Genomic DNA, 20,272 nt, shown 5'->3' on the forward strand with positions numbered 1-20,272 from the left:
TCCCACAAGGTCATGAGATTTTACTGGCACTGGGGAGCCAGCATTCCCTCTGGGCTCCCTGCTGCAGTAGGATCTTTGGGTATCCCATGATGGCATGAGCAGGACTTCTGCATTCTGCCAAATAGCCTCAGCTCTGTATGTCACACCAACCCCAAAACAGCACCCTTTGTTTTTTGGGTAATACCACTGCCTAAGTAGCCCTTTGTCAAATGATGTGGTGTGTACAGAGCTGCTCCAAAATGCTCACACAAACTGGATATTTTATTACGGCATCGGGCAAGAGAAATGACCTTATCCTTAACACAAATGGACAAACATTCAGTGTCCAGGAGGGATGGACAAAGTCTGTGACCAAGACTTTGTAGATGCTTTATCTCAGGATATGGGACAGGTGGGACAGAGGAGCTGAATGAGGAACAGGAGGTCCCTGAGCAAACTCATGAAGTTCAGATCCATATAGTGACTTCTCCTAGTGCCATCAGTGGCCAGGTTTGAGTTTAATTTTTCTGTGCAATGTCAGTGAGAGCAACCTGAAGCTGTCAGGAGAGGTTTAGGTTGGATTGCAGGGAAAGGTTCTTCACCCAGAGAGTGCTTGGATACTGGAATAGGCTCCCCAGGGAAGCTGTCACAGCACCAAGCCTAGTCCAGGAAGTTCTCAGGCGTGGTCCTTGAAGCTGTCTTGTGCAGGGCCAGAAGTTGTTCTTCTGTGACCCTTGTGGTCCTTTCTATCTCAGGACAGTCTATGAGTCTGTGATTCTGTGAACTGTCTCTGCCTCCTGCCTGCACTCACCAGGGAGGGCTGCTGTGCTCTGCAACTTTCCTGCAGTAGCTCCTTGCAGCATTTTGTTTTGCTCCTCACTTTGAGCATGTTGTATACACATATTCAGTAGCCACAGGCTGCCATGCAGGTATGTGTTCAATATTGACTGTGCTGATACTCCACTCTCAGGAGTCCATGGGATCAGAGAGGTCCCAGTAAATCTCATTCCACATACAGGTTGTGCCCTCCACTCATCCTTAGCAAGGTGCTGGCTGAGCAGCTTCTGCACAGCTTTTGAGCTATGCCACATGACAGGTGATGCACAGGTAATGAAACAAGTGTGGAAAGTGAGAGCAGCAGCCTTTTCATGCCACAGCTGATCATTTGCAGGATACGGTTTTGTTAAATTCTTACGACAGGGCACTGAAGAGACAAAGAAGAACAGTGCTTTTTGTCTCCTACAGCACCTGCAAATCTCAGGCCGAAGATTTGTTCCAAGTGGCAGACAGCCTAATAAATCTGGACTGTCACAGCCTGGTAGCTGGTCTCAGCTTTTGTTCCTGCATGGGAATTGCTTGCTGTGTTACTGATAAGAGGGATCCAGTTACAGCTGAGATCTAAGTTTCTCTGAGGGCAGGGAGAGGTCCTGGGCATCCACATCCCAGCTGCTGCTACTGCTTGACTTTCAGAGACCAATGAATTATCCTGAAATCTGTGTTTTTATCAATGGCCAGCACATTTCAGAGACCTGTGGGGGAGAGTAGAGAGGGAAGATCCCAGTGCACACCCAGAAAAGTTAGGCAAACCTGGATGCACTACTGCAGTTTATGCTCTGAAGATCAGTACTGTGTTATGGTAGTCCAGCTTTTGCCTGGTTGCCCCGGGATTCTCAGATCAGGACTTCAGTCAGGTGTTTAGCACTTGCTCAGTAAGGGCACTGCTGCCCTTCTTTTGGAGGAGGACTTTATGCTGTGTTAATCCCATTTCAACTGCAGTGCTGCCTGGAAGCTGAAAGGGTCCAGAGCACAACCATGTCTCCTAGAATAGTGTGGGAAGCCTCAGCAACAGCACATATACCTCATGGTATGTCAGATACAGATCTGCATGGAAACCCCTGCAGCCTTGCTGTCCTGCTCATAAACAGGATTTTTAGAGGTTGATTTTGACCTGCATGGTGCTGACCAGACCTGGCCATTTAAAAGGTGCAGGTCCCAATGCTACATCTTGTTTGCCCGAGTTTGATAGCAAATAAAGAGCATGGGTAGAGCACAAGTACCCTCATACCTGTCCCACACTAGGCTGGCTCACTAGTGGTGCTTGGCCAGCCTTTCTTCCTTCAGGTTTCAAATATTTCTGCCAGCAGATATTGATTCCATTTGGCCTGGTAGTCAAGCTTATCAGCAGGAAAACCAGCAAAAAGTATGTCCTTAGCCTGCCTTTTCCCTGGCTGTGGAAAAATACAATGTCCATTCCTTCAGGCACTGTTGCCTGTGGCAAATGACTTGTACTAGGGAGGATTATTAGCTGGTAGCAATGCCCACAAACCTGAGTATTGTTTTCTGCTCCCATGCATTGCAGGTGCCACAGTCTGGGTGGTTCCTGAGATATTCCTGATTTTCCCAAATTTGCCTCAAAGAGGCTCACAAGTGGTGCCCACTGCACTAGCAGATGCCTCGCTGTCTTGCTTAGGGAGGGTGGAAATCCAGCTGGTTTAGCATGTTTGCTTAATTACCACTGTTCACTTTTTTTCGGTGGGGAAAATGAGAGCTAAGAGTGATGCACTCAAAATCTGTCTGACTGCAAACACACACCGAGCGCAGACTGGAACAGCCATCCCTCAGATACATCACACAGAGCAAAAGACCTAATACATTAAAGTACACTTTTATCTGTAATCTGTTCTACTGCAGCTGCCTAAAGGAAGAGAGAGTAACAGAATAAGTAGATTTTTTTAGTTAACATAAATCTGAGCTTGTTATATAGCAAGCCAGATTTTTCTTCTGAAGCCTGCAATTTGATTTGGGGGCAGGAAGGCACTTAGAATTTTACTAGATTCTCTACATTGGCATAAAGACTCTTGATCTTCATTACTTTTTTTTTTTTTTTACTGTAATGTCCTTGAGTTTGTTGCACATCTTTAAAAAAGCCTGAGGTTACCATGGCAGGCTGCCCACTGAGGTGGCATTGGGTGGAAACCACAGTCTGAACCCAGTGGTTGTGATGGGACTTTGTGGAGTGCCAGTGCACAAGCTGTCCCATCTGTGTTTTAGCTCAGAACTAAGTCAGCTTTTTAAAAATCAGAGCTAATGCTGAGCTCATTGCTTACCACAGGTTTACTTCCATGTACTGCTGCCAGCTGGGTTTGAACAGCAGAGCTTCACTCAACAGATCTCCCCTGGGGCATTAAGAAATAGGGCCACCCATTTTTCACTTCCCGCAAAGGTGCCATCCGTGGCTCCTACACACTGCCTCTCTTTTCCAAGTGCTCAAAGGCTGGGCAGCACGGAGCTTTGGACAGCTCCATGAATCAGAGTGGGTTGGTTTTACAGGTTGTTCTGCCTGAAGTGAAAGCACCTTGCTGTGCCCTTGCACAGGGACTGGCTGTCCCCAGCTCAGGCTGGGCTCTCGCTTCGAGTGCTGCCAGGGTCATCATCCCGTGGTGTGGAAGTGCTTTCCTTCTCTTTGAAGTAGCCCAGACTTACTGAGCCCTTTGCTGCCAATGACATGATTTAATGGGTTTTGTGGTGAGGTCTGAGTTTATGAGAGGATGAAAAAAAGGTTTTTCATCACCAGCAGGCTTCCAGGATCCTTCTGAAACAATCCCTGACTGCTGCCAGGATTGGTTTTGTTGTAATATTAATGATCTCTCAGGGCAGCTTGAGTTTCATAAACATGTCTTTTTAATTATTCAGATAAGAATAGCCAAGGTATAGATGCAAAATACTAATGCTGTGTTTCAGTTTGGATTTAGAAAAGGAAGTAATGATACTTTAATGACATATAAAGGTACAAATGTATATAAAATGCAGAACATCAAGAATCTAAACTACTTCAGTGCTATATGGAAGTGTCTGTACGTAAGTCCACATTAAGTGCAATTCCAGCAGTTCTCCGGAGTTTACTTTGCACTTGCTGGTAAACAAAGCCACTTTCTAAGGCAACACATACCCTGAGACTGCCTTGAATGATGTAACTCAAGTTCCTTGCTTTGATGGGTCAAAAAAAAAGAAAAGGCTTTGCATGAAACCTCCTGCTTTCTGCAGGTGGAAGTACTCAGGCTGGTACTCAGCTGACAGACCCACAGTCCCACAATTCTTTAGTTGTTTTTAATTTTATTACTCTGTTTTACAAGTCCTTTGGACAACTGACAACCCTCACAATGTCATGGGGGCAGTTACATGATTTATAGTCAGGTGTTTCATATGAAATTTTCTCAACAGAAGAATAATGTTGAGAACCTGCTACAGATTGCTTGCCATAGCCTGGTGTAGTGGTTCCCAGTCTTTGCTCATTTATAAATGCTCTCTGATTTACAGCATCCTCAGAAGAAGTAAGATTTGCAGTACATACTGCCATTAGCTAGTTGGCATCTCAGTTCATATTTGACTAACAATAGAGATATATGAAGGTTTTGCAGATTTTCTTACACAGATTTCCTTTCCTTACCATATTTACTTTTTTCAAGAGATCTATATGGTCTTCAGATTTTTAGGAAAAATGAGTTGCTTCAATTCATCTGCCTTAGATTTGCTTATAAGTAGCCTAAGGTGGTAATAGAGGTAAAAGCACTGACTGCTGCAGACACTGTAAAATGGAACAATGTACCATTAGAGAAAACAAACCCTGCCAATCCAGAGCAATCAGGCCACAAAATGGGAAGAGGAGATCATTCCAGCATGACACATTTGTCTGCAAATCAACTGTCAGCTGAAAGCAGTGGGAGGGGAATGAGAAGGGATGGGAACAGGGAGGAGGAGAGACCCTTCCAGAGGCCATATTCCTGAGGGCAAGGGTGTGCTTCTGTCTCTCAAGAGCTCTGCAAATAAAGACAAATGGGAGAGACAGTGGCAGAGCCAATGCTCTGCAGTTTGCATCCTGCAAGAAGGTGAACTGTTGAGCACTGTAGAAGGTAGGAGGATTTTGGTTGATTATAAATTTCGCTCTGGAAAAAGTGCTTGTTAAGTAATCCTGTAGACAGAAGCTTTTTCCTTATCCACAGGTAAGATTCAATAAGGGAGAGGTGCTGCACAACCCACATGGGAATGCTGTCCTGCCTAGACAGGCCAGGTAAAGTTTCTTTCATTACCTGCCATTAAGTTTTTCAGCCTGTATAATATCCTCAGTTATCCTTTCAAGGGACATCATCTCATCTGACAACACCTTCACAGACTTTGTTGTCTTCATCTGGGGCCTCACACTTCTTCTGGAGAAGGCAAAAACAACATTTCTCCAGAGCACTTCATCTTCAGCCATAGCAGTGTGACCCAAACCCCATCCTACCCACACATATTTCTTCTTAGCAGACACCTTTGGTTGGGAGCTTTGGCAGGACTTTTCTTACTATGGTGTACTGAGAAATGCTGTTCTGGTGATTCTAAATTCAAGGGATCGTTTTTCCTGGCTGCAGAACAGAGGCCTTTGGACAAGTCCATGGTCAGAGAACTGCCTCAGTATTCCAAAGGTTTGTGCTCTTGAGAGGTTGGATGGTCTTGCTGTTGGGATTGGGAGGGCTGAGAGGAGGATAATGAACACATCTTTGACATCGAAAGGCAACGTGGTAGTGCTTTGTTTAGAAAGAACAGCATAGAGCTTTATGGTTTTTAACATCTCTGAGTGTGGGAGAGACACAGTGCTCAGTGTTCCTGCAGCAGCAGCAGCGAGCACCAGGTGGCTGTGGCCATGCCCATCTGGGTCAGGACCTCCCCAGTTACAGCTGGGGACCATGGCAGGGAGCACCCCAAAGGGGTCCCCCAGGGACAGCCAGGTCCTGTCAGCTCTGTAAAGCATAACTTTGGAGGTGGATCAAGGAAGGCAAGGTGCTGAGCTGCCACTGCTGCAACAGCTGGAAGGCAAAGCTGGAAAGGAAACCCTGCGTTTCAGTGCTGGGGCTATGCTTCATCACAGGGCATTTGAGGTAAATGCTGGATTATATTTGAGTTGGATACATCCTTCTGAAGTATCCTTTATTGTATGTTTTGTTTAATTATTTTATGTCTGCAGGTTGTATGTGCATATTCTAACTCGGGAAAATAAACACCGTATCATTTTCTCTATCTTCTACTATTGTAAGTTTTTATCATACAACTACCATACAAAGCAATGTTAGCAATTCAATCTCCCAGTTATTTTGGGATTGGTTTGGGTTTGTTTTGGTTTTTTTAATGGGTTTTGTTTTGTTTTTGGGGTTTTTTTTGGTGTTGTTTGTTTGTTTTGGGGGGGGTTTTTTGTTTGTTCAGAGTTTTTTAAACATACCTCATGAGAATGCAACAGAGATTTCAGATTTATTAATGGAACACTAATGGCCTTCACAATCCTTTTAGGAAGAAAAAAATATTATAAATTTTTAGAACAAGTGAATATTGATCATATTGCTGGAGTGACTCCATGGGGGCATACAAGCACAATAAAATGGAGATCAAAGTATATATCCTGAATTCCTAATGCACTGAGAGGTGGCTGTGCAATTAATGCCTGTTTGAGTCAAGACAGGTCAGGTGATTTTACAGTCTAGGTGAAATCCCAGCCCTTCTTGCTAGAATATAACATGACATTTTGTATTGCTTCAGTGGACACGTGTCAATAAAAATAAGGTTTACCATCAGCACAAACTTCAAGTGATTAGAATTTTGTCCTATAACCTGGAGAACATCATGAATGAGAAAACTGTCAGCAACTCCTGATTAATAAGTCACCTTTCCTTCTAGGAGCTCAGCAAGAGTTAGGCATTTGGAATGAGGCACTGGAGGTTAATGTGCAAAAGCAAGTGGGAGGCTGTGAACTCCTGAACTTTTACACTTCAGCCTGACACAGAGCCACTCTCCCAGCCATCAGTAGTTCCTCTTCAAAGGCACTCTAGAACCAGACTGCCTTCTATACCTCTGCTTCACATTTCTCCTCTCCATCAGAATCATAATTATCTTCCAGACATTGCTCATCCTCCTTCTATTTCTGGCTTTTCAATGCTGTCTCCCATTCCAGGCACCACTCCTGGGCACCTCTCAAACCCCTGCAAATACAGTATCAGCACCTGCGTAGTAATTAATGTTCTCAGTTTTTCTCCTCCAGTCTGCTTCATCAGGCTAATTAAGACACTGAGTCTTCTGAACTTCAAGACTGCATGGAATTATTCCTTTCAAGCATTTATTAAAAGTGTATGGAAAATAAGTTTATTTGTTTGTTGCCTTTCTTTTTAATTAAAACTGAGATTTCAACAGAGTGAAAAACTTCAGAAGCCATTTTCAGAAAAACTTCCAACAATATATTCATTATTCTTATCTCAACTCACAGCCACTGCACAATTTCTTTCCCACTCCTTTCTCTCTATTTTTTTCCATCCCCAAGGAACCTGATACAGGGTGTTAGTGGAAATGTAGAGGAAAGAAATTGTCAAGTCCTGCAAAAATGACCATGAAATGTCACTGGACCACAAAGGAACAATAGGCAATAAGATAGCATAATGGGAACCATGGAAACTTCAAGCTGTATTTTTATTTAAAAAGGAGATTAAATGCAGATCTCCTCTGAGGCTCTCGTACTATTCCAGCTGGACTTGAGCACAATTAATGTGTCAATTATTATCTGAATGTGCTGTTCCAAAAGACAGACTGAGCCAACTTAAAAGCCTACTGCCCCTCAAGGGGCTGTTCTGTCCCATCTTCTCCCTGTCCATTTACTCCCAGTGCTTATCTCCCAAATGGCTCTAGTCCTCCACACTGGGGAAATTCAGCTCCCTGAACAGCACAACCACCAGCAGCATCCCGCTGAAACATAATAAAAAAAAGGAAGAAAGAAAAAAAAATTTTACACCTCAGACAAGAATCCATCTGAGCAAAGAGCTGGGACTGGGACCATGTGGAGCAATGTGGGAGAGATGAAACAACACAACAAGCCAAACCACAGCTGAATAGCCAAGACCACCCAGAACATCATTGTTTGCTCTGCTGGATTTTTTTTTTTTTTTTCCAGAATCAGCTTCTTACTCTGATTTGTTTTGTTGCAGGAATAAATGGCTGGTAATAGGAGAGTCAAGAGTGTACAACTAGAAATAAACACAGAGGCTGAAAAAGACCAAGCCCCGAATACAGTTTTTTCCCTATCCCAAGGCAAGGATCACCTCTTGCCTCCCCCCTAGTCCTGGGTGTATGCCTGCTGCAATAACATTGCTTTTTTCACCTCCTACCACCACTGTTCCTGTAAGCATTGAAGCTATGGCTCCATAAACATGAATAAGTTGCAAAATGAAAGACAAAAATTTGCAAATTTATTTTATTTCAATTCTGTCCATTTCAGTAGCATCTATGAAATTTCTGCAGCAGCTGGGCTAACAGAAGTGTGAAAATGTCATTGGTTTCTAGCCACAGATTTTAAGAAAATATTTCTGGAGCACAAGTGCATAGTACACATTCACAGCACAGTACTGAATTAGATTACACTGTGCCAGCTGCACATTTATGAAAAAGGTATGGATGTAAAACACCAAAACCAGTTCACAAGTGTAGGATATTTTTGTACTGTTTGTTATCTTATTAAAATTATTTCTACCGCATTCTATCATTCCTGCTTTAAGACAAAGTTGTTTTAAACAAAGGGATGAAATATAGCCAGAGTAGTTAGGATAATCCCCAGGAGAAAACTGAGGGGTAAGGACTGGGGATGGAGCATATCAGGACATCTAGAGACATACTAAAGGTGCAAGTTGTTCAAGCAGTCCCAATTCATTTGTTCACACTGCTCTCAAAACTCTCCTGGATTGACAGGGCTTCAATACAGATGTAGGAGCAGAAGATTAGATGGTTGTGGTAAGGTTTTTGTCAAAACCAGAGGTATCCATGTCCATGTGCCTGTGGTTTAAATGCCAGCCATTGTTCATCCTCACAAGAGGATCCCTCTTGTGAGCTTGGACAGAGAACCCAGGCAGCATCAAAGGTTTTTTGTCCTATTGCAATAGAAATAACTGTGAAAAAAGCAAAACAAAACACCCTTTCCCTAAGTGGTTCACAGTTTAATGAAAAACTATAAGAAAGTAATAAGTAATTAACTTTGGAGTTGGACTTAATCTGTGTGTGTCCCTCTCAACTCAGAATATTCTGTGAATCTATGAAGTGAGGAAAAACTGAAAGGATGAGAAAGCCAGGATAACAGCTAGACACAAAAACATCTGGACTTAGGGCTCCTAAAAAAACCCTAAAATCAGCTCTTTCGATGTCAGTTTTACAACATTATTTTTATTCACTTGACAAGTCTCAAATCAGGGGAGGAGGGACTGCCTCTTGGGCGGTGTTCCTTGTCATCTACCTCAGGAATCTGTCCAGGTATCAGTGCTTTTCAGAGCTGCTGGCAAAATTTGAAACAAGAGTCATACAGTTGTAGTAACTTAGATTGATGTTGGTAATTTGGTTAGGGGAACTCACTGGAGCCACATGGTTTAACACACCTGAACACATTTTGGAGTAAAGACCACTGGTTATCTTTGACTCCACATTTTTTTTCCAGCATCACCCCTCTCCTGAACGCTGTGCACCACACTGCATGCATGACCAATGGAGCAGAGACTCCTTTGTAGGAGAAAGGCAGACAGGGAATGATGTATTCCTCCTGTGGACAGCATCAGTGAAACCATTAATGAATTGTGGCAGCCAGTTCCACCACCATGCTCCAGAAACAATGTTTACCACAAAACTTCATGGGAACTTGGAAACTCTCATGTAGTGGCAAGAGCTGTAGAGATACTCTCAAACCACTTATCTAAGAGAAAATTAAGGGGTGAGAACTCAAAATTGCAGCTGATAGAGGTACTTAAATGAGGTAAAAATGAGGATGATAGGACATCACTGAGGTTCCAAGGTTAAACCGCTTCAACTAATGAATCTTTGGAACAATTTCTGTACTGGTGTGGCTTCTCAATCACTGAACTCTTAATATGATGATGAATCTTCTTCTCAAAGCCAAGCTATAGCCCACAGAAATATTATGAAGCAGAACTTATTGTCAAGGAAGCAATTACACCAGATACTGCTTAACCTTTATTAGCTATGAATAATTATTATTTCCATGAAAATTTACCTGTATTCTGCTGGGCATCATCAAATCCATCAGGAAACTTGGATCTGAAGGCAACATGCAGATACAGCAAAGCAGGAAGAATGCAACATGTAAAAAACTAATTTAGCCCACCACACTTCTACAGTAGGAGAAATGCACAAGCAACTAAAACAGGGAGAAAAGTAAGAGGGGAAAAAAAGTTTCATTTTCATCCCTGCAAACAAAAACAAGACACCTTTCCAGCTGTGTACAAGCTGAAAGGAAAAAGAGAAAGAAGATGCAGTCATAGACACACACATGACACTTTATTTAGAAAGTTCTGTTTCATTGTAAATGACTTTTCATTACCCAGGCTCTAGAACATTAAGAATAAACAGGCATAGGACAGACTGCTAATGTGTTGTTCTTCTAGCATGGAGCTCTGGTTGCTTAGTAAAATTTTACCTGTAGCTTCTCTTTATTTGGGCAGAGGGAGAAAGTTGAAAAATAGGTACTGAGACTCTTCTTCCATTTCATAGTTACAGAAACAGCAGGACTCAACAGTAAAGGTTTGCTATTTTGTTTCCCCTGCTCAGGGAGAAAGGTGTATTACAGAAAAAAAGTCTTTGCAGATCTTAAGAGTTTCATATATTTTTACAGTATCTTACTTAAGGCATTTTATTTATTGCACAGCATCATGGTTTTTAACTCACTCTACATCTACACCATTATTCTATGGAGAACTGAGTCCCAGCAGGACTGAAACCACCACATAATAAAGCTCCCTCCAAGCTACCAACAGAATAATTTGCATTTCCCTGTCCAACAATTTGAAACTACTTTCTCATGAAAATACTTACTCTTTAAAAGCTTTGCTCCTTTCAATCTTAAAAGATTCCTGAGATAGTGTGTGGGATTCACATTCTCTGAATAGAGAGAGACAATCCTCTCTCTCAGGGTTTTTCCTGGAGAAGCAAAGTGATCAAAACAATTCTTAACTCATTTGCTGCTCCTGTGTTTGTGCGCAAGTGGAATGTATTCTGGAGATTTTTTACTCAAGGTGACCAACTGGATCCACGTGTGGGTCAGGACTCTCGGGCAGAGAGACATTAGTTTTTGAGTTAGAAGTAAGTATAATATAGTATGTATCCTCTTTAATATAATATAATGTAATATAATATAGTTTTAATAAAGTGAGCATTCAGCATTCCAAATCCATGGAGTCAGATGCCAATCATTCCCAGACACTGGGGTTGCCTGATTTTACAATAATAGCGGGCACTTGATTTTTTTCAGAGCGCCCTTAGTATTTGGCCAAACATAGCGCGTGTATATTGATGCAAACAGGAAGCTTGTTGTTGGCAAAGGTTTTATTGTGTCCATCTGAGTACAAGCTCATTTTCTGTTCTGGTGACAGTCCATCACCACACACGTCAGACAGTGCTGTCTGGGCTGGTGCCAGCTGTGCCAGCTGTGGCCCAGCGCTGTTGAACATCTGTCTCTGGCAGGGGCTCTGTGGCGTGTGCCTGTGCCGGAGCCCCAGACTTGACCGCGTGCAGCGCGTAGTTCAGGCTCGTGCTCTCCACCCAGCTCCAGGAGCCCGAGAGCGGATTATACAGCATCCCATTCACGCTCTTGACTGAAAAGCCATCTAGGAAAGAAAGAAGCCATATAAAGCAACAGATGATCTTAATATTGTAGGTCACTGCAACACCAAGCTCTTTAGAACAGCAAGTCTGAAACATGGTTCTTCCTCTGGGCTGTGAGGGATCTGCCTTTGCCAGACACCCCCACGTGCAGTGCCACTGGCATCGCAGGTGACAGCAGGTCCTGCTCCTGGAGGTGGCTGCACAGCTCTGTGCCAGGCCATGCACCACCAGCAGCTGCAGGGCTCTGCTGAAAACCCCAGCCTCACACCTCCCCATCTGACTGACTGGTAACGTTTTCTGGAGGTGGAGATGCGCTTCAGGTTGACATCACACGCTGCAAAATCAAATTCTGAGCACATCTTTGCAAGGATTCTTCAGATTCCCTTTAGGAATGGAAAAATGTAAGAAAAAGGCAGATTAACGCCATCAAGGACTTGGTGCAAAGAGTGATTTATCACTCCCAGCTGAGCAGCACTCAGTTCACTGCATGGATCTGCTGTGTCCCAGCAGGATACAGGATGGAAAGCAGAAAACAAACACCCTATCAAAATAAATCACTCCACTGCACCTGCTTCTCCTTTCAAAGGAAGAACTAAAAAAAAAATCAGTATGTGAACCAGTATTAGTCATATTTCTTATGGCATCACTGCAAAGTGCCAAGAAAAGACCTTGCTAAGAGAATAGCTCCACTCATACTTCAGCTTCTTTGCAGTGCACTAGAGCAAAGTGAAATATTTGGTGAGAGGGTTTTAAAACATCTGTGGTGAAGGAGGGCAATGGGTAGAAGTCTTCCCAGCTCAGTGCTTTGTCTATTTTAAAAGCAGTCAGACCAGGGTAATTTAATTAGAAATAATTATAATCAGTATCCCAGAGTTTCTCAAGAACTGACTAATGAATTTGTGGTAGGTTTCATCTTCACATTTTGGAAGAAATCTTTTAGTAACATAATGTGAATAGAGAACATGGAGCAGCAAACCAAAAATAAAAACACCTCCTCCCAGAGGAAAGGAAAGGCGACAAACAATGCAGTGGCAGCAGTGCAGCCCCAGAGTGCCAACACAGTCAATTCCTCAAACCTGACCTCGAGCTTATGAACCACTTCAGAGCACACATTCTGTCACCAGAACACAATGGAAAACACTGGAATTTTTTATTTAGGCTATTGAACAGAGGGCAGCTGCAACAGTGATTTTGTTCTAGTAATCACTGCATTCTTAGGATTCAATTTAATTTATTTTATGCAAAATCCAGTAAGCAGCAGTGTCTTTAAACCAGTAATGATACTCTTAATATACAACCATTAACACAGGCAGGAAAAGCTGTGTATTGTTCCTAGCACTCACTCCACCTAACTTATCCCTTTGCCATTTCCACAGGGACCATTTGGATATCTCTCTCCATTCCCACCATCTGGCCTGAAACTTACTTGATTCCAGGAGGCGCTCCAGCTCTTCAGGGGGAACAAATTTCTCCCATTCATGTGTTCCTTCTGGTACAATCCCCATTATTTTTTCTGCAACCACAATTCCCAGGACATAGGACAATTGTGTTTTATTGATTGTCGTAATGAATAAAGAACCTTCAGGCTAATTAAAATATTAAAATGTTCAATTAGAAGAATTTTTGGGGTTTTTAAAAATCGTAAATTTAATCACATTAAGACAAATCATTTGTCTATGTCACAGTCTAGACAATGCAAGACTAAGAAGTAATTTCAACCCAGGATAGATATTTATAACATTTTAATACAAGAAAGAATATAATTTTCTAACAGTATGTCTCAGGAATCTTCAAAGAATCAACATAATCAGGTCTTGGGTGGCCTGAAAACTATTCTCTCGCCCAAAGAACATCTAGAAAAGTCACTTATAATATTTTATGCTCAGGAAATGGATAAATAAAAGGTATTAAAGCATATACAATATCTACTGTTAAGAGTAAAAAACAAAAACAAAACAAAACAAACAAAAAAACCCCACAAAAAAACAAAAAAAAAAAAAAAAAAACACACAAAAAAGGAAAAATTAAAAAAGGGAAAAAAGAAAACAAAAAAGCCCAGAAAACCCAAAAACCCAATGAAGCAAAAAACCAAAATAAAACCACAAACCGCTTTTATAACTGAAACCAAAGTAAAATGTGAAATACTTCCTCAATTTCTGAGACTGCTGAATGCCATGCCATGCTTGTTTTAATAATTACAGAGGCAAAGAAACAAAGCCAGAAACAAATTCTAAGTCCTTAAAGGACTATTTGTTAGAAATAAGGGATAATTTCTTTGTCCCTAGCAGGCTAAAAGTTAGTAGTGCATTCAATTGAAATAATTAATATTTCTTCTGATGACCAGAAAGATAAAGAGATCAAAGAAAAGCTACCATTTATGTGCTAAGCTTACCATCCTTCTTCTGCAAATGAACTAGTATCAAGATGAATAACCCCCTGATTATCTCCAAAGATTAACTAGGAACCTTTAAGAGCAATCTAGGATCTCATCTGATGTGATGCTACTGCTGGAATAAAATCTTGTGTCAGAAACATCATTACAGAGCTCTTATGCAGTCTCAGCCACAGCTGTCCATCAACAGCACACTGCCACATTTTCTCTCCCCTGTGTGAAATCAGATTTCTTAAGGTCCTGATGCAATGCAAACCTGCAATGCTAGGTAATGCCTTAACACTTTTCTGAGGCTGAGTTGGGGAAATAAATTTCCCCTAACTGTGGTTACTGAATTTGGGGAGATGTATTTGCATCATGGAGAAGAATGGAAGGCACTTCTAGAACATGTTTCTGACTTAGTGGAGGAATGTGTGCAGATGTGTTTTCACACTCATTTTAAAAAAGCCACAATAATAAAAGAGAATCAATATTCCCAATGATGAAAGCAAAAACTCTCTTACCTTTAACACCTGAGAGCAACACTTGATAAACGTTTCAAGGTCAGCCACATGCTCCACTACTTCAGAAGCTACAATTACATCAAAGGTTTCCATAGACTCTTCCACAATCTCCTCCAGTGAACTGGACTTGTACTGTATTCTCTTGGCCAGGACTGGATCAAATGACTTGTGCCGATCTGCTGTTCTAATGTTGTCCTCCACAGGATCAATTCCAGTAACTGAAGCTCCCAGTCTACCTAAAGGCTAATAAAAAAGAGTGTAATTTATTCTCTGCATGAAAACAATTTACTTAAAGGTTTCTGAAACTTTGCAATGTACATACAAGATGCAGAAAGCATCAACACAAGACAAACAACAGTAAATTATGAGCTCTGATCAGGCAGTTTTATTTAAAATGTTTATTAAAGCAAAAACACCCTAAGATTTGGGAAAGGCGGTGTTAATCTTCTTAGAAAATTATACAGTGGACTATACACACATCTAAATTGTCTTTTAGAATAACTTGTTCTCAATTCATTTTGTTACACCAAATAAAGATTTCTTCCACTACTACTCTCTGATACAGGAAAAACAAAGGGGGAAAACCAACACAGTAATTAAAGGGGGGAAAACAATGCTGTATTTAATTACTGTCATTACTTTCTTCAACATCCACCTGTAATGGTAAATCCTCATATCTTTTTAATGGTTACTTAATATATGATTATCTCTGGGACTTTCTCACTGCTGAGAACTAAACACTGATGTTTACTAGGATAGCATCAGCCTTGGCTGTCACTCAGGTTTCTCCAGTGTCTTCTTACTCCAAGGTTAGCACCTCAGTCATCACCTCTTCTGAAACTGAAACAGGCTGTAGAACATGACCACATGTATGATATTCCAACCCGAAATTCACCAGTTGTTCAGCCTGAGAAGGTGATGCAGCACACCAGTTTTGCCAGCATTGTTGGAGAGACCCCTCTCATGAGACTACATGATTTTGCTCAAAGGAGGAGAAAAAAACAAGAAAGAAAACATGGGAGAGATTCAGGTCCCTTTGTAATACCTCACTTCAGATGCTGAGGAAGTTCCCAGAGTAAGTCAGCCAGATCTGTAACCCTAAATTCACAAACCATCCCTAGCCTATTGATGGGACACAGCACTGTTCAGAGCCTGTGTGGACAGCCTTCCACCACAAACAGTAACTTCCCAGTCCCAAGTTTGTGCAGACTTCTCTGGAAGCCACTGTAACATCAGCCCCTTTACCACAGCAATCTCTACTGACACAGGAGAGGTATGATTTGGGTGCTTGATATTATTCCATGCATTTCCCATGAGATCAAATCAAAGGTGAGAATCCCCATCCTCATGTAAAACATTGAAGATAAGCAGTTCAAATAAACAAATGTGGAAGAAGTTTATAACAAAAATTGCTTCTTTGGTAATGAGAATGTCATGATTCCAAGTATTCCTGCCTAGACTTATAAAGTAAAAAAAAAAAAAAAAAAAGAAAGAAAGAAATATTCAAGGACTTTTTCATCATTCTTCCCCTCTCCTTTAATTTACAGTGCTTGAAATCTTATTTTCCTGATTTAGAATCTCAGAATTTTAGAATTTCTCATTACCAACTCCCTCATTCTCTGTAAACCACCATTACTATGCTAACCAAACACACTATGGGGTTTTTTGTATGAGTGCACTGCACTATACTCAGTAACTAACATATCATAGAAGAGAAAAAGTCCTCCTTGGAGGATTAGAAATTAGGCAGTGTAATTAGTACAACAATTCAAATACTTTCCATGCCTTCTAAGAAGAAAACACAGAGCTCACTGTTTCTTACCTCACTCAGCAGTCCTCCGCCACAGCCCACGTCAAGAATCTTGATTCCGGAAAGTGGATTTCCCAGATGATAATTACTACTCATGCTCAACAGAGTATCTCTGGAAGAAAAGGGATGTGATTAAGGTTGAACCCGTAAGATGTTTCAATAGATGCTGTAGTTATCTTAAGTGCCAGTAATTGGCTTTTTTTACAGTATTTTCTGAGGTTATACAGAAACAGTACATATAAAAAACATCTGTCTACAAAACCATACCTAATAAATGGCACTCTAATATCATTCATAGAATGAAGGGCTGCATATTCTCCTTCTTCATCCCACCACTTATGTGCAAGGAGCTGGAATTTTTTAATTTCCTCTGAATCCACTGATGAGTGTGAAGTGCTGAAAGGCCGCTTCACAGTGAACCTAAATAATGAAAGCTGAACATCATTAAACCAATACTAAGATTCCATGTCAGCTGAAATACGGGAAAAACAAACACTGCATCAGAAAATACAAAAAGGTAAAACTCATGTTTCTTTAGAGATTCAAGTTAGACTTGTTTAGTAACACACAGATATTATACACTGCATCGATAACATATGTTCCAAAACAGATGGCTGCATGCCTCTAATTTTTAAGTTGGCAATTAGTAAAATAAGAACAGGCCACATCAACCATGTGAGATATAAAAATGACTCCATGTGACACTGGCAGGAAGTCAAATTAAATTGTTACAGAATAGGGTAGCCCTCATCTCACAGGGTTATTTTAGATACAATACTTACATGTTGCTTTTCATTTCAGTCAGAGAGACAGGCAAGGTACTACCAGATTTCAGTTGTCTTTTCCTGTTGTAGCCCTGAACGATATCTCTCAGACCTGTCTGAAAAGACAGATCAGCATGGTCATCTGCATAAATAAAAGACATCCAAATGGAAAACATCAGCTTTACAAGAAGTCAGAGACAAAACACCTAGTTGTAAGAGTGCTGCTCTAGTAGAATACTAACCATGCCAATCTTTGCACATTTGCTCACTATTGTACTTATGGAATTGGGGATTAAATAAAAGAATGTATGCTAGTTCACCACCCCTGTACTCCTCAAATGATGTACAATAATTTGTTCAGAGACTGAATGGTAAAGAGCTTTTTATGCAACTGAGATGTTTCAGTTAGTGTGAATTTCCTCACAATGTTTACCCTGACCGTAAGCTGTAAACACACACACACTCAGCAGTGCTGGGTTTTTTATGTGTTGGAAAGAGACCTACACAGCCGCATACTCATTTGTACTCATTGTACGAACCGGTAAGGAAACTTAAGCAAAAAACCCTCACGGTGGGTGCACAGACAGGCCAGGGACAAGATCCCTCAGCTGTTCTCCACTCGTGCTTAGCAGGGCTCTCCCCAGCACGGAGAACACTCGCTCACACCCCGCTGCTGTGGTTACCCACAGCCCCCGAATCACAGCAGTGCCTCACTGCACCCAGAGTAAAGCACCCCCTGAGGACGATTTTGGGCCGCAGTGAGCGATGGAGCGATCTAGACACCTTGGGACTCCAAAGGAGGCGGCAGGGGAACAGCACCTTCCCGACCGGCCGGCGCCAGGCTGGGAGTGCTGCGGGACGCGGCCGGCAGCTGCCGGCCGCAGGTCTGCGGGGCCCGGCTGTGAGGGAGCCGGCGAAGCCAAGCCCCGTTACGCCGCCCCTGCCGGGGCCCTCCCGCCCGCTCATCCCTTCCCGCGCCCGCCCAGCGCCCGCTCACCGCCCGCAGCCCCCGGCAGCGCGGCCGCCGCCCGCCGGCGCCGCAGCGCGCGGGAGAGCGCTCGGGCCGCCCCGCCGCCCCACATGGCCGCCGCCGCTCTCGCCCCGCCCCGGTCCGCGGCCCGCGGTGCCGGCTGCCTCGCCGGGCGGGCGCCGGGAAGGTTCCGCCCGGTGCTGGGGCCGGGGCGAATGCCAGCCCCTGCGGTGGCGCTTGTCGCCAGGGCTTCACCTGGAGCAACTCTGCTTAAATGTGTGCCCCGTCATTCCCGTGTCTTGGAACACGGAAAGACCCGCAAGCACAGGCTCGTTCGGATGACAGAGCGACGAGCCCACAGCTTTCAGTCCCCTTCATCACCAAGAAGCACACCGGGCTTGCAGGGCACGGCACAAAGTACGAGTCCTCGCAGCGGGGCAGGCTCAGAGGGAAGCGATCCCAGGAGCCGGCACTGCGGCCCCGAGCAGAACCTCTGCATGGCTGGGCCTGGGGCAGCCCCCTCAGGGGAGCCACCCAAGCTGGCATGCCGCTGCCTCTGCGAGAGGCTGCCGTGTCACGGTTTGCAGATGAATTCCTAGGCTGTGGCCCAGGAACGAGAAGGGTTTCTGCTCTCCCTGTTCCCTCGCAGGCACTGCTGCCCAGGGCCCCGAACTGCGGTGAGTGGCCCTGGCAGTTCAGGGCTGATACACACAAATGGAAAATAATTAAGCCAGTTTTTTTAAGGATTAGTTTTCCGACACTTTATTGAGCAGCAGGTCCAACAAGAACGCCGAGTGAAAACCAAAGCTGCAGTGCAGAGCAAGGCGAAGGTGAGGCGTGAAGGCAGAGCTGGCAGCGCTCCCGTGCCTGCCAGGCCGGTGACCACAGGCCGGGTTCCCTGCCTGGCAGTGCAGATGCTGGCATCCGCACGCAGGAGGCACGGCCTGCACAACGCCAAGGGCAGGAGCATCCTCCGGGCTGCAGGAAATCTGTAGTATAACCAGTCCTGGCTTGACTTCCCACTAGTGCCAGCCTGCTGTATGAACGGACCTGGCTTGGAAAGACAACCCTCACTGCTTGAAATCTGCCTGTTTACAGGTCTCCTGTAAATACAGTATAATTCATGTAGTAGTGAAAGTCTGGATTCTTTTATTTTTAAAGCTAAATAAGGACTGCTGAAAGGGCTCAAAAAAAGCTTGTCTTGACAGCAATTAAACATATGGCAACCCTGCTTAGTATGTACCTGCCTCACTTTTCTACTCACCTGATTTCTATCCAACAAAGCTCACCGTGCACTGGAGTTACGAGTCATTAATAACACCTCAGAGCAACTGAAAAAAACAGAGCTCCAACAAATCCTTTATGGATAGCCTCCTTAAGAGACAGAAGGCTTCCTTCAAATCATGCATCCACATATTATTCAACTTTATTATTTGTCATTCATTTTAGCAAAGCAAATGCAAAATCTGAGCAGGAGAGCCAAACCTTACATTGCCACTGCTTTTATATTTTTGATTTTAGAATCAAGCAAGTAAATACATGCACACTGGCCATGTACTCTACTTAACAGGACAAGCTTGTTTGAAACTAGAAGTAGCTATTCCATGAGACAGAGCCTCAAATACAGAACAGAGTTTTTGTTATTGTGCCATATTTCAAAACACATGTAGTTGCTCAATCTTTAAAGTCAGAATATTTACTCAACTACTCTTTTTTGGCCTGTCCATGGCCACAGCTAATTCTTGTTCTTACAAGGTGTTGTGGGCTCCTTGGGGCACATATGGACAGTGGCTTGGTTGTATTCACCTTCAGAACAATTTCCATGGAAATCATTATTCATTTGATTCCACACCATCCCTCATTTATTAAAAAAATTTTCAAGGGAAAATCCTCCAAATGTCACGTTGCTGCATGACATTCAAAATCCTATGTATTGCTTTCCTGTAGTGCACTGAAATGTTTTTGCAGCATTCATTTTAAAACTATACATTTCCATTTTTGTATGTATTTGCACATTTTAGGACAACTTCAGATGTATGGAATTAAAAGAGTGGTTGTTATTTTAGCCTTTTCTGGTGAAAAACATTCCTAAGGGGAGTTTCCAAAGCCCAAATAAGTTTAATGTAGTGATGCTGACAAGAGTACCGGCATGTATTAATTACTGAGTGATGAGTAGGCCGTTAT

The 20,272-nt window shown here is 42.9% G+C and overlaps 1 protein-coding gene across 5 annotated transcripts; it reads right to left on the minus strand.

Moving 5' to 3' along the window:
* Positions 1 to 11,352: 11,352 nt before the first annotated feature.
* Positions 11,353 to 18,324, minus strand: COQ3 (coenzyme Q3, methyltransferase). 5 transcript variants are annotated; one of them, XM_064412788.1, is made up of 7 exons: positions 18,116 to 18,324; positions 17,137 to 17,234; positions 16,622 to 16,774; positions 16,367 to 16,466; positions 14,545 to 14,787; positions 13,076 to 13,235; positions 11,353 to 11,651 (listed from the first exon to the last, which is right to left on the minus strand). In XM_064412788.1, the coding sequence occupies exons 2-7, from the start codon at positions 17,148 to 17,150 to the stop codon at positions 11,434 to 11,436; spliced, it is 888 nt and encodes a 295-aa protein (XP_064268858.1). In that variant the 5' UTR covers positions 17,151 to 17,234; positions 18,116 to 18,324; the 3' UTR covers positions 11,353 to 11,433. The 5 variants fall into 5 exon arrangements, with proteins under 5 accessions (XP_064268858.1, XP_064268857.1, XP_064268854.1 ...); XM_064412787.1 differs by having other exon boundaries at positions 17,137 to 17,260; positions 18,116 to 18,238; XM_064412784.1 differs by lacking the exon at positions 18,116 to 18,324 and adding an exon at positions 17,902 to 18,095.
* Between the last annotated feature and the right edge of the window lie 1,948 nt (positions 18,325 to 20,272).

The sequence above is a fragment of the Passer domesticus genome, chromosome 3 (assembly GCF_036417665.1).
Source record: "Passer domesticus isolate bPasDom1 chromosome 3, bPasDom1.hap1, whole genome shotgun sequence".
Lineage (NCBI taxonomy): Eukaryota > Metazoa > Chordata > Aves > Passeriformes > Passeridae > Passer > Passer domesticus.

Excerpts from the sequence above, each read along its gene's own strand:
- COQ3 (XM_064412784.1), bottom strand. The coding sequence starts at position 18,084 with ATGAGCGGGCGGGAGGGCCCCGGCAGGGGCGGCGTAACGGGGCTTGGC. Across the intron at positions 16,467-16,621 it reads ATTAGAGTGCCATTTATTAG|AGATACTCTGTTGAGCATGA; the intron begins GTATGGTTTTGT and ends CTTTTCTTCCAG. Across the intron at positions 14,788-16,366 it reads GCGGAGGACTGCTGAGTGAG|CCTTTAGGTAGACTGGGAGC; the intron begins GTAAGAAACAGT and ends CTTTTTTATTAG.